The sequence below is a fragment of the Bubalus kerabau genome, chromosome 5 (assembly GCF_029407905.1).
Source record: "Bubalus kerabau isolate K-KA32 ecotype Philippines breed swamp buffalo chromosome 5, PCC_UOA_SB_1v2, whole genome shotgun sequence".
In the NCBI taxonomy this organism is placed as follows: domain Eukaryota; kingdom Metazoa; phylum Chordata; class Mammalia; order Artiodactyla; family Bovidae; genus Bubalus; species Bubalus kerabau.
In genome coordinates this window covers 14,328,714-14,342,301 of record NC_073628.1, presented here as the reverse complement: position 1 = coordinate 14,342,301, position 13,588 = coordinate 14,328,714, and the positions used below count along the sequence as shown (strand labels likewise).

The following is a 13,588-nucleotide window of genomic DNA, read 5'->3' as shown; positions in this document are numbered from 1 at the left end:
GTTAGCTCCGATTAGTATACAGTTCACTTATAGATAAATGCAATTCAGTGTCATTGGGTGGTACTGGCCATAAGTCTAAAGCATGCTGTATTGTACATTTAGTGGCATCAGAATCCTGTTACCGCTCATCAGCCCATTGAACTTTATAGTTTGTTTCCTAGTTACTTTGTAGATTGGAACTCAATATTTGGTTCAAATGTGAATTATGCTGTCACCAGAAACCAAATAGCCCTATAAATTTTTGATCCTCCCTTTTCGTTGAGGAGTTTTAAGTTCCATTATCTTTTGTGTAGCCTTAGGTTAAATCTCTCTATGTCCTTTGGCCCACTATAGTCCCAAAATTTAAACTCTAGGCAGGTCTCTGAATTTTGGAGGGATTATTATGGTCGCAGTGTACCTCTGCTGTAGCTAGTGACAGGTGAACTTTACCTTACAGAGTCACTTTACATATTTAGCTTGTGCAAACTTTACTATGGCTATTTCAGCTACAAATTGGAAAGTGGAGACTTGGCCAGGCTATTTCAGGTATGAATTGGAAAGTGGAGACTTGGCCAGCTAAAATATAATTTTTTTTTTTTTTTTTTTTTTTAATTTTATTTTATTTTTAAACTTTACATAACTGTATTAGATTTGCCAAATATCAAAATTTTTGACATTGTAACACGGACAATAATTCTTGCCAATTGCTTGATTCTTTCTCCAATTTTGATTTCTCTTCAATGAATCTTAATTTGGCTTCATGAACCTTATGGGACCAGCACTGCTTATTCTCGTCCTTTCTCAATTGGAATGACCTACAAAAGCTCAGTAACTTCTAAAGTTTTGGCCAGCTTTAATTTAGAGTCCCAATTCTCACACACTCCAGTGGATATGCCCCATTCAGTAGCTAATAAGAAGTAAGGCAAATCTTCCCAACCAGATAAAAGCTTGATTAAAAAGTGGCATTTTTCATGAATTGGCTCACAGGGGCAAATGATGTTTTGCTGAAAGTTTTATTTCATTTTAGGTTCAAAGAATCTGATAACACAATAAACAACTCCTTACAAAGAATTTCAATTTCTAAAAATAATTATTTGACTTAATTTCAATAAACAGTCCTTAAAGAAAAGAAATAGAAACAACAGAGAGAAGGAACAGCTTGTACATCACCAACTTGGGCTGACAACTTGTCCAGAATTGAAGAGCCCTGGAAAGTTCCAGAAGAAGGCAATCTGAAATCCCAATTGGGAAAGAGTCCTAGGTGGTCCTTGGACATCATGGGTAGGACTACAGGTTGCAGTTTTGGGGCCCTCTGCTTATAATCGCAGGCTGCAAACTGATATCACCATCAATTTCCCTGTAAAAGTGCAGCTCTAGTTTGGCTTTAATTTTTACAGTGCTTTTTCTTTCACCTTGTGAATTACAAGATTTTCCAGACCCTGGGGGCTAGCCAGGCCTCAAGGGGCTCAGGAAATTCCAAGACTCACTCCCTCTTCTTATCTAAGGTGCTAGTTGACATCACTGATAACAGTTGGTGTGCTTGCAGCAGGCATGTAGTCCAGGCCGAGTCCAGGAAAAGTCAGGACTTGATCAGAGGCCCGCTCTCCTACTTCTGAAGCCTGAAGAAGACTGTCTCAATTTTCATTTCCCTAACAGCATCACAGCTTCCCAAGTGGTGCTAGTGGTAAAGAACTCCTGCCAATGCAGGAGCCACAGGTTTGATCCCTGGGTTGGGAAGGTCCTCTGGAGTAGATAATGGCAACCCACTCCAGTGTTCTTGCCTGGAGAATCCCATGGATGGAGGAGTCTGGCAGGCTATGGTCCATGGGATCGCAAAGAGTCAGACACAAAGAGCATCACATTTCTTCCAATATTGAAACTGCTCTTTTGTAATACTGCTATAGAACTTCCAACATCCACTGGATCATTGAAAAAGCAAGAGAGTTCCAGAAAAACATCTATTTCTGCTTTATTGACTATGCCAAAGCCTTTGACTGTGTGGACCACAATAAACTGTTGAAAATTCTGGAAGAGATGGGAATACCAGACCACCTGACCTGCCTCTTGAGAAACCTGTATGCAGGTCAGGAAGCAACAGTTAGAACTGGACATGGAACAATAGACTGGTTCCAAATAGGAAAAGGAGTATGTCAAGGCTGTATATTGTCACCCTGCTTATTTAACTTCTATGCAGAGTACATCATGAGAAATGCTGGGCTGAAAGAAGCACAAGCTGGAATCAAGATTGCTGAGAGAAATGTCAATAACCTCAGATATGCAGATGACACCACCCTTAAGGCAGAAAGTGAAGAGGAACTAAAGAGCCTCTTGATGAAAGTGAAAGAGGAGAGTGAAATAGTTGGCTTAAAGCTCAACATTCAGAAAACTAACATTATGGCATCTGGTCCCATCACTTCATGGCAGATAGATGGGGAAACAGTGGGAACAGTGTCAGACTTTATTTTTCTGGGCTCAAAAATCACTGCAGATGGTGATTGCAGCCATGAAATTAAAAGACTCTTACTCCTTGGAAGGAACGTTATGTCCAACCTAGATAGCATATTGAAAAGCAGAGATATTACTTTGCCAGCAAAGGTCCATCTAGTCAAGGCTATGGTTTTTCCAGTGGTAATGTATGGATGTGAGAGTTGGACTGTGAAGAAAGCTGAGCGCTGAAGAATTGATGCTTTTGAACTGTGGTGTTGGAGAAGACTCTTGAGACTCCTTGGACTGCAAGGAGATCCAACCAGTCCATCCTAAAGGAGATCAGTCCTGGGTGTTCATTGGAAGGACTGATGCTAAAGCTGAAACTCCAATACTTTGGCCATCTCATGTGAAGAGTTGACTCATTGGAAAAGACCCTGATCCTGGGAGGGATAGGGGACAGGAGGAGAAGGGGACGGTAGAGGATGAGATGGCTGGATGGCATCACCGACTTGATGGACATGGGTTTGAGTGAACTCTGGGAGTTGGGAGTTGGTGATGGACAGGGAGGACTGGCGTGCTGCAATTCATAGGGCCGCAAAGAGTCAGACACGAATGAGTGACTGAACTGAACTATAGAACTTCGATGCAGTTCGGTGTCAATGGTGTCTCTGGTCTGTGTCATCTGTCGCACTACCTAAAGCCACTCATATGTCACTACACCGTGTTGTGTTGTGCAAGTCATTTCAGTCATGTCCGACTCTGCCATTTGACCTCTTTTCCTCCTAGCAGTCTCCTCTCCAACTGAGGACAGCAATGCACATCTCATGAAGTGGCTAGGAAGACCCCACGAGATCACAAATGTCTAACATGGCCCTTAACATTTACCTTTATCACTTTATTAGCAGTGTTTTACCTACAAGTTGGGACGAGTCTCCCCACTCTTAGATTGTGCAGTTCAGTTTGGTTTTTCACCCAAGAACGAAGGAAGAGATTACAGTGGAATTTTCTGTATTATGAGAGTTTTCCAAGTCCACTCCTCACAGTCACCAATGGAGGCAAAGATTTTATCTAGAGGTTCATATTTCTCATCAGACTCATGGTGGCTTAAAGGAGAACATTAGAGCAGGTTAGAGCATATATAGCTAGGTAATCTTCACCGCCAGTGCATGCTCAGAACTCAATCTGTCTTGAGCACTTCAATGGAGGACAAAATCATGAAGTGGCTTGGACTCTTCGGGCTGGTAGCTCTCTCAGAGTGCATGGTCATGTAAGTGAGGGGACTATAAGTGACGTCGTCCCTTTTCTTTTTTTTTTTTTATTCTCATCCTCTTATTCTTCCACCTGTCAGGGTTAGAAGGGAACGTAATCACTTCCTGACAGTCTAAAGTCAACTCTCACTTGTTGATAAGTACTTTGCCACAGACTCTGTGAGGCTCTAGGCTCTCCAGGCAAACCTGTAGGATCACACAACTCTTGGGGTCCAGCCACATCATGTCCTATGTAAAATTGTATTCCTTGAAGTTGTTCAGTGCACAACCTGTGCAACGGTAGGTGTGGTCTGCAGAAACAACGTTTCTCCTGTATGTGGTTCTAGGTCTCCTCTCTGGTCTCTCTTCATTTCTGTGTGAATGTGTCTGTCTTCAACTCTATCTCCCTATTTAATCTGTCTCTTTGGATGTCTCCGTGCATGCAAAACTCTCTTAGATTTTTTCCTTTTTAAAAACATTCTTCTTGGGTTCTCTTAAACTCCTTAATTTATTCCCCATCTCCTGGCCTCCTCTCTTCTGCTTGAGCCCAGAAGAAAGATCAGTAGTACTATTTCTGTGCTCTTTTAGCTCTAACAAGCAGTGTGACCTCAGCCAAGTCTCCAACTCCCTGCATTTCAAATTCCTCCCCTGTTTAAAGAGGATGATGAATCCCTTCTACCTCCCTCCCTGAGCTTCCTTGAGAAGGATACAGTGGGATGACCACAGCAATGATAATGGCTGCCATTGCTGAGGCTTCCTGTATATCAGGTGCATTATATCCATCATCTCTTTTAATATCCAAGCTATTCTATGTAGGGGATGGTGTTGGTGGGGATTTTTTTTCTTCCACCTTTTTACCAACGGGGAAATTGAGACTTCAGTGGTCATATGCCTTACCCAAGATTACACAAAGAACCTATGTTCAGACCTAGGTCTTTGCCATGGTCATTGCATGGCATCCTGATAATAAGGTGACACTCATAAAAATGCTTGGAAGATACATAGTGCCGTTCCAACGTCAGGTATGACAGTCTTTATAACACAGACAGCTGATTGCTACTCCTTTGTTTTCTTTTCCTCATGGCCGGTGAAAGAATCCCTATTACGCAAATGAAGACCACGCGAGAAACCCTAAGGGAAAGAAATTTGCTGACAAATTTCTCTGAGGAACACCCTTACAACCTGTCCCAGAAAGCTGCTAATGATCAAAACATAATTTATCATCATCCCTTGAGGAGCTATAAGGATGTGAGTGTGTTGGGAGGATGGTGCTCCACAGCGCCCCCTGGTGCTCTGGCTTTGCACTGGGGTTTAAGTGGAGATGCCAGTGGGGATGTTGGGGCTAGAGCTCCTGCAGGAGGCAGAAACACGAGGGGACAGGGACCCATTCCCAGAGGAGAAGGCAGTCTCATCCTCACCTCTTGGTCTGTGGTGACTGGGCCCAGCAATGACTAGGGGGCAGATAAACATCCATTTCTGTGCCAAAGGTGTATCATTAGTTTGAGGGAGATTGTTCTTTCTGAACTAAGTGAGCCACTCAGTTACAGATGAAGGGTGAGCCATGCCAATCAAAAGATAAAGGCAACTGCAAATCAGTTGTGAAATCCCGGACAGACGTATTTCAGCATCCACAGATGCATGGATACCAGTAAAAAAGTTAATAAGCCCCTATGGCATGTGAGCCCATATGAATCTAACACTATAGTGTTGCTATTGATTTGAAGAAAAGTCTGACCTCTTTTTCATGAATGCACAGGCCATCCTGAGAGACAGGCAGGGAGTAAATAGCTGTCAAATAAAATGGCCACCTGCCTGTTGTTGAGAGGTCATGGTCCGAGTTTAGAAGAAGTGGCCTGGTGTGATCGAGGAGGGCCATCTGTAAGGGAAGGGGCTCAGTTTGGAAGAGGAGACTGGAGAGCTTCTCAAATGAAGGCGCCATGACTTCCCTCTTGGTCCAGTGGTTAAGTATCTGTGCTTCCGTTGAAGGAGGGGCAGGTTCCATCCTTAGTCAAGACAGTAAGATTCAGTATGCCATGCAGCCCTAACAGAAAGAAAAGAAATCACATCAGGCAGTGATCTGAGCAGAGGCTGTGTGACGTGGTTGGAGAGTGATTTCAGGGGACACAGGACACCTCAAGGGTGGCAGCAGTCTGCGAATCAAGGGTGGCCAGTGCAGCCAAGTGTTCCCTAATCACCCCACCTTGGCCTCTGTAGTTTTCCTACATCGGCAACATCCACATTGGAACACCCCCTCAGAAGTTCCAGGTCCTCTTTGACACCGGCTCATCTAGCTTGTGGGTACCCTCCATATACTGCCAGAGTTCCAGCTGCTGTGAGTACCTGCTCCCCTCCCCACCTCTCCCATCTTGTGTTTCTCCTCCAACTCCCTTCTCCATCCTTGGCACCTGGGGGACACTCATCTCTTGTGTCTGCAGATAAACACAATAGCTTCGTCCCTTGTAACTCCTCCACCTTCAAGGCCACGAACAAGATCTTCAATACCAACTACAGCTCTACGTCGATAAAGGGATATCTTGTCTATGACACTGTTCGGGTAATGTGGAAACAGAAGCTAAGCTGGGACTGCCCAGGGAGCAACCACTGCTTACAAAACAGATGCCGGACCAGCTGGCAGTCCCCTAGTGACTGGATGTCTGCCCCTCAGGACCCTGTCCCTGGATAGATAGCGCCTCAGCTGACACACAAACTCTCAGAATAGCTAATCCAGACAGTGGCTTGGGGTGTGGACTTACAGCTCCTTTGCCCGTGAGCAGCTCAAGATTCATTTCACTGGGAGCAGGGAGAGGGGGGAGAAAACTCCACATTTATATTCTCAGACTATGCTGGCACTTTCAAGGTAATAACTCATGTGACCCTGCAGCAATCACACACAGCAGGTACTATGATTAGCTTCATGACACAGGTGAAGGAACTGAGGTGCAGAGAGCAAGGGCCTTGCCAGGGTCACACATCTATTAAGTGGTGGCTGGCCAATCAGGACTCAAGCAGGTGTGGGAATTTGGGAAGAGGATAAAACTGATCCAGGGTCCCTGGGTCAGCACAGAGCTTCAGGTATCCAGACAGGGAAAGCAGGGGGCCAAACACGTGGGAGGGGACTGATAAATGGATTCTCACTCAAGGGGAATTTTGACAGTATAATAAAAACTATGGCCTGACTTCCCCAAAGTGCTTGAATATTTCTGCACCCACCCCACCCTGTCTCTTTCCTCTCTCTCTTTTTTCCTCTGTCTTTCCTGAACAAACACATGCACACACAAACACATCCCCAAATGCATGTTTCCCAGGCAGAATTTTCTGGAGGTCCTTGCAAGTGATATTATACCATGGAGCTTCTGTCTCTTTGGGCAGATATAGAATTCATAAGCATTGCCTTGAATTCAGTTCATTTCTGTCATCACATCATAGTGATGCTGAAGAGAAGGCTATTCTGCTCTCTACTCATTTTGTCCTCAGGGGGCACCATTGGGTCCTGTCCTGACTCTTGGTTGCCCCACCTGTACAGAAGGCATGACGGCCAATTTGACTCACTCAGATGGTGTTTGCAGGAGGAGCAGGTGTTGTTAAAAACCACAGCCCCACAAAAATGGAACACGAATTCCTGTCCCAGCTTGGTCTAACCATCTGAGATCAGTCCAGAGTACAGTCAGGCTTCAGTTCTTCTCTGCAGTGCTAATGACATCTACACCCCAGCCCAGTCCCGGCTCCATTTCCCAATCCTTTATGTGGGAACACTCTCCTCTCTACAGATCGGGAACCTTGTTAGTGTGGCCCAGCCATTTGGCCTAAGCCTGAAGGAGTTTGGGTTTGAAGATGTACCCTTTGATGGCATCCTGGGACTAGGTTACCCACGCCGCACTGTCACAGGGGCCACCCCAATCTTCGACAACCTGTGGAAACAAGGAGTCATTTCTGAGCCTGTCTTTGCCTTCTACTTGAGCAGGTAAGTCTGAGGTGGGCCAGACCTCTCTAATTCAGTGGTAAGATGCTCCCAGTTGCATGAAAAATTACAGACCACATGATCTGGAAGTTTTCTGAGAGATAGTCTAGCCCAGGGTAACTATGGCCCCAGGGCCTTGCCTGGCCCCACCACTGGTATTTGTAAATAAAGTTTTATTGATCAAAACCATGATCATGGGCTCAGGGGCAGGGACTTGGTCCAGCAGGTGGGGGAAGAGGGAGAACAATGGAAGGTGTCAGGAAACAGGTTGGAGGAAAAAGCAATAGGATTTGCTGATGGATTTGATATGGAAGGGCTTCCCTGGTGACTCAGATATTAAAGAATGTGTCTACAATGCAGGGGACTCAGGTTTGATCCCTAGATCAGGAAGCTTCCCTGGGGAAGGGAATGGCTATCTACTCCAGGATTTTTGCTTGGAGAATTCCAAGGACAGAGGAGCCTGGTGGGCTATTGTCCACGGGGTTGCAAAGAGTCAGACACGACTGAGTGACTAACACACACACACACAAACACACTTGATATGGAAAGAAGGAGAGGGGTGGCATGAATGTTTCCTTCTGCACTAACACTTCCCCAGGAGCCCAGGACCAGCTACACAGTCTGTGGGAGCCAGTGCAAAATAAAAATGTGGGGCCCTTTGTTTAACAAGTATTTGGATTTCAAGACAGGGAGAGCCCCATGAACAGCACAGGTCACAGGCTCGTGAAGCCAACCCTGGGTGAGACTGAACCCTCACCCTCATTGTCCTTGAGCCTCGGCTGTTTTTGAAAAATGACAGGCTAGACAAGGAGGAAGCCAGGCTCCTCCAGTACGGTATCCTCTGAGGGTATTTCTGAGCATTTAAGTAGCCATACAGGACCAGGTCCTCCTTAGAAAGTTGGGTGGTCAAAACCCAGCCTGGCTGCCTACCTTTGAACTTCTTCTGTGATACTCATTAGCTGTGACCAACCTGGGTCCACTACTTAATCCCTCTGAGCCTCGATTTCTGCATCTGTAAAATGGATTCTGTAGTAGTGCCTCTGATGGGTGGATAAGCACAACCCTCAGATAGCGTGTGGCGTTACTCTCCTCCAACAAGATCCTCTCTTCCTTCTCTCCACAGTCAGAAGGAGAACGGCAGCGTGGTGATGTTTGGAGGGGTGAACCGTGCCTACTATAAGGGAGAACTCAACTGGGTACCAGTGTCCCAAGTGGGCAACTGGCATATAAACATAGACAGGTAAGCCTCTCCCTCTGAGAGCCACCCCAAGTGAGCCTCCCACATGTGCACGTGGACACATGCAGACACACACGAATGCACCCCAGCTACACAGTCACACACACAGACACAGACTCCATCCAAAAAGACCCACATAGAAACACACACAGCATCAGACTTATAAACACACAAAGGCACACAAATACTGACACAAACACGGACACATAGAGAAACAGTGATATGCAGACATAGACACACACACACCCAAGACACAAAGAGACACATGCAGACATAGAAGCACACAGATAGACACACCACCCATGGATTGATAATCACCCCAGGCCGCCTGATCAGGGCTCTAATCAGGAGAATGGGGTCCAGAGAGGCCTGTGCAGCTGGGGGAGGGCTGCACTCACCACACTGTGAGGTGAGGAACATGTTTGAGGACCTAAAGTGTAGTGAAAAGAGGGTCAGGGAGAATTTCACCAGCCTGAACATGGTTGTGATAAGATGACCAACTGTCCAGGGCTACCTGGGACTGAGAAAGTTCTCAGTACAAAGTACTGCCTGTTTAAAAACAGGGCAAGGCCTTAATAAACCGGTAAAATTGGTCTTCTTAAGGAGAAGCTACCCAGCAGTGGAGAGAGGTTGGCTGCAATCTTGAGATTTGAAAGCTAATCAAACAGAGAGATACCTTCCTAGCCATAGCTACCTGTTTTTCTTCCAAGGCACACAGTGGGGCAGGGGCTATGACAGAAGCAATCAGGAAGCTGGGATTCAGGAGTGGCCTGAAAACAAGGGGCAATAATTGATGGGAATCTGTGTGATACCCTCAGATAAATGCTTTGCTATGTTTCAGTGGCCCTCTGGGCTAGCTCAGGCATTGCCTGGCTGAGGGCCTCAGTGTCTGAGCCAGATGAACGGGGGGTGCAGGAAGACAACCTTTCCCAGGGCAGCCTGGGTCTCCCTCCCACTAACACTCTGAGCACCTGTTGCCTCAGGGAACCTCCATATTCACTCTTATTATTGGTCAGACACCAGATATAGGTATCTGGATGTTCCTCATTCATTTTTTCATGGATTCATTCATTCATTCACAAGCATACACTTGCATCCCTTGTGTGCTGGGCACTTGGGGGAGGCACCGAGGACACAACTTGCCCTCACATCTAGTGAGGCAGACGCACCCAAAATGACTCACACACAGTGAATTACCACCTCGGCACCTGCTAAACTTGGGGAAGAGTCTACCGAGACTGAGCAAGACAGAAGCCTGATCTGGGTTAGGGGGAAGACTTCATTGATAAAGTGACGTTTAACCTGGAAACTAAAAGATCAGAAGAAATCATCTAGACCAAGGAGATAGATGGTCTTCTAGGAGGGTGATCAGCACATGCCAAGGCCCTCAGATATGAAAGAGCTGGTGCATTCAATAACTGAAGGGAAGTCGAAGAGGATGAAATGGCCATAGCAAAGGAAAACAGAGTCAGGGCAAGGGTTGAAAGGCTGTTCAGGAGACAGTCAAGCAGTCATGTTCAGGGGGCAGTCATGGGGGAGATTTCAGAGTGATGTTGGTGCCTGTTTTATCCCATTTTCTCTAAGCATCTCCATCAACGGGACAGTGGTTGCTTGTAAACGTGGCTGCCAGGCCCTCTTGGATACGGGGACCGCCTTTCTGCGTGGCCCAAGAGGACCGGTCAGCAAAATCCAGAAACTCATCCATGCCAGGCCCATCGGTCGTGAGGTGAAGGGTCACTCCACGGGGTCACTCCCAGGCTCTCCACACAAAGATCAGCAGAGCCAACCTCTCTCCCTCTTTCTGTTTCAGCACGTGGTTTCCTGCCAAGCCATCAGGACACTGCCTCCTGCTGTCTTCACTATCAATGGGATAGACTATCCAGTACCCGCCCAAGCTTACATCCAAGTGAGGGGATAACCCTGGGGGCTGGTTTTCAAATCTGGGACTTGCAGGAACCCTTAAACTGCTGCTGGGAGGAGGGCGCCCTCTGCAGGCTCAGCCACATCATTGCAGATGTGGCTGAGCCCACGGGGCTGGGCCAGTGCCTCCCACAAAATCAACCACTTGAGAGTAAAGGACAGTCTGGGACATCCATCCTCCTGAAATAAGTGTGGAGTCACTACCCCATGCTGGCGTGGTGGGAGTCACAAGGAGAGGGGAACACTAAGGGCCTTTGCCTTAAACAGCTTTAATTCAAACAGAGCCCTCAGATGCACGAACATGGAAAGTCAGCTCTAGCAATCTGTGAAATAGCCAAGTGACAAGGAGGGTTGGCTGGGGACAGACCCAGTGTTCTCTCCCACTCTAGTGATTAACAGTCTCCCTTCCCTTCTTGAAAGTGTCCAGGTTGGGATCATAAATTATGTGGTTACCCTAGTCCTTGGCTGCAACTTCCCCATGCTAAGCTCCAGTGCCCCATCTGTGAGTTGGGATACCTGACTCCTCAGGTGGGTGCTAATATGAGTAAAGGGTGCACAGAGACTGCACAACTCTTGCACACGTTTGAGGTTTAATGTCAGTTCTCTATGGGAGTTCAGAGCAGGCTAATGTGCTCAAAGAAGCTTTTGAGGAAGACAGGGAATTTCATTAATTCTAAAACCCCAGACTCACGGAGACCTGAGGAACGCTTCTTGGTCAATGCAAATCTAAACTGGATTCCATGCAAATGGCACCCCTGGGGGCTGGGCAAAGGGGTTCTGGGGGCAGATTAAGGGTGATGAGGGCTACAGACTTGGGGGCACCAGGGAAAATCACTAACCCAGCCTGGAGTGACCAGGGAGGGTGAGTGTGGGTCAAGGAAGGCTTTGTAGAGGGCTTGAGCACAGTTTTAAGGAAAAGGGTTGTGGGGAAGGAGAAGAAACAGCATTTTCTGTAGAGAAAAGAGGGAGCAAAGAACAGCAGGGAATTACGGGCCATTCTTGTTCTCTTTTTAAAAATTTTATTGAAGTAAGTTGATTTACAATGATCTGTTTTTTCCTGCCATAAAGCAAAGAGACTCAATTATAAATGTGTATATATATATTTTTTTCATGTTATTTTCCACTACTATTAATCATGGGATGTTGAATATGGTTCCCTGTATTATACAGTATGACTTTGTTGTTTATCCATCCTCTCTACATGTTTGCATCTTATAATCCCTGCCTGTCTGCCCCTTTTCCTCCCTAATGGCAACCTCATGTCTTGGCCCTTCTAGTTGTTGGAAGAGCCCCTACTTCCACCACTGCTGAGAGAGTCACTTGATTCTTACCAAAGGAAGGAAGTAAAACCAGGAAACTTGTCAAGATATTGATGAGGGAGGCAGGTAAGGGCTCAGGCTGACTACTATGTATTTTTGTTTCCCCAGAGTTTGTCGGGCTACTGCTTCAGCAACTTTCTCGTGCGCCCACAGCGTGTGAACGAGTCGGAGACCTGGATCCTGGGTGAGGTCTTCCTGAGGCTGTATTTCTCGGTTTTCGATCGAGGAAACAACAGGATTGGCCTGGCTCCTGCAGTGTAAATTCTGGCCTCTTCAGGAATCAATCAGGCCCACTCCAAACACATACTCATGTGAGGGCACCCTGGGTGGGGCCAGGGATGCTGGTGAACTGTGTTTGTTGCCCTGCAAAGCCCTATTCTCTGTAGAAATAAAGGATTTCATCTCAATGGTGCTCATATGAATAGGTGCCTCTCTTTGGGTCAGGGAGGTGCATCACATTTGGGAAGGATCTAGAATCAAGTCTGAAGCACAAGTGAGAGAACTCCAGCTGGCTTGAAGAAAAGGGGAGACTTATTGGAAAGATACTGGGGATCTGGACACACGAACCAGAGCAGAGCCAAAGATCTCTGTGACTGCACTGATTTCTCTTATGAGAAATCAGAAGCCATTGTCTCACTCTTTGTCTCCCCTGCTCCTTCCCTTTATGCATCTTTGACTCTTAAAGCCTGAAAGCCTTCTTCCCTCAGGCTTCTACATTTAGTGAAGGACTCTGAAGTTGCCTGTCTCAAGGTTTTATATCCCTCAAGTATATAGCTCAGAAGGAAAGAAGCTCAGAAAACATCACTTTACCAGTAAGAGATATAAAGGACTGGTCTACCTCAGATCATAAGTTTAGCCCTGGACCAACCATCCTAATGGGGGCAGGTGGTACTATGATTAGCTTTACTTAAGCAAGTGACCCTGCTCCCCAGCAAACATGATTGACAGCTTCCTCCAGAACCAGGTGACTGGAGTCATGGTGAGGCACCATCAAAGAAGTGTCAGGGGGATGTTCTAGACCATGAAAGTGTTTATGACTGCCCCAACAGCTCCATCCCCTCCTCATTTAGAAGAATGTCTGTTATTATTGTTCAGTTGCTAAGTAGTGTCTGACTCTTTGCGACCTCATGGACTATAGCATGCCAGGCCTTCCCTGTCCCTCTTTGTCTCCTCAAGTTTGCCCAAGTTAATGTCCATTGAATCGATGATGCCCTCCTACCATCTCATCTTCTGCTGCCCTCTTCTCCTTTGGCTTTCAATCTTTCCCAGTGTCAGGGTCTTTTCCAACGAGTTGGCTCCTCACATCAGGTGGCCAAAGTATGGGAGCTTAAGATTCAGTATCCATTCTTCCAATGAATATTCATTGCTGATTTCTCTTAGAATTGACTGGCTTGATTTCCTTGCTATCCAAAGAACTCTCAAGAGTCTTTCCAGTACCGCAATTCAAAAGCATCAATTCTTCAGCACTCAGCCTTCTTTATGATCCAACTCTCAGGTCTAT

General features: G+C 46.4%; 1 protein-coding gene across 1 annotated transcript; it reads left to right on the top strand.

The window, feature by feature from the left end:
• The first annotated feature begins 3,620 nt into the window (after positions 1–3,620).
• LOC129653660 (pregnancy-associated glycoprotein 2-like) lies at positions 3,621–12,348 on the top strand. The gene is made up of 9 exons (XM_055583393.1): positions 3,621–3,673; positions 4,748–4,901; positions 5,868–5,985; positions 6,089–6,207; positions 7,421–7,614; positions 8,735–8,851; positions 10,433–10,574; positions 10,659–10,754; positions 12,196–12,348. Exons 1-9 carry the CDS (start codon positions 3,621–3,623, stop codon positions 12,346–12,348), a joined length of 1,146 nt encoding a protein of 381 aa, XP_055439368.1.
• The last annotated feature ends 1,240 nt before the right edge of the window (positions 12,349–13,588 follow it).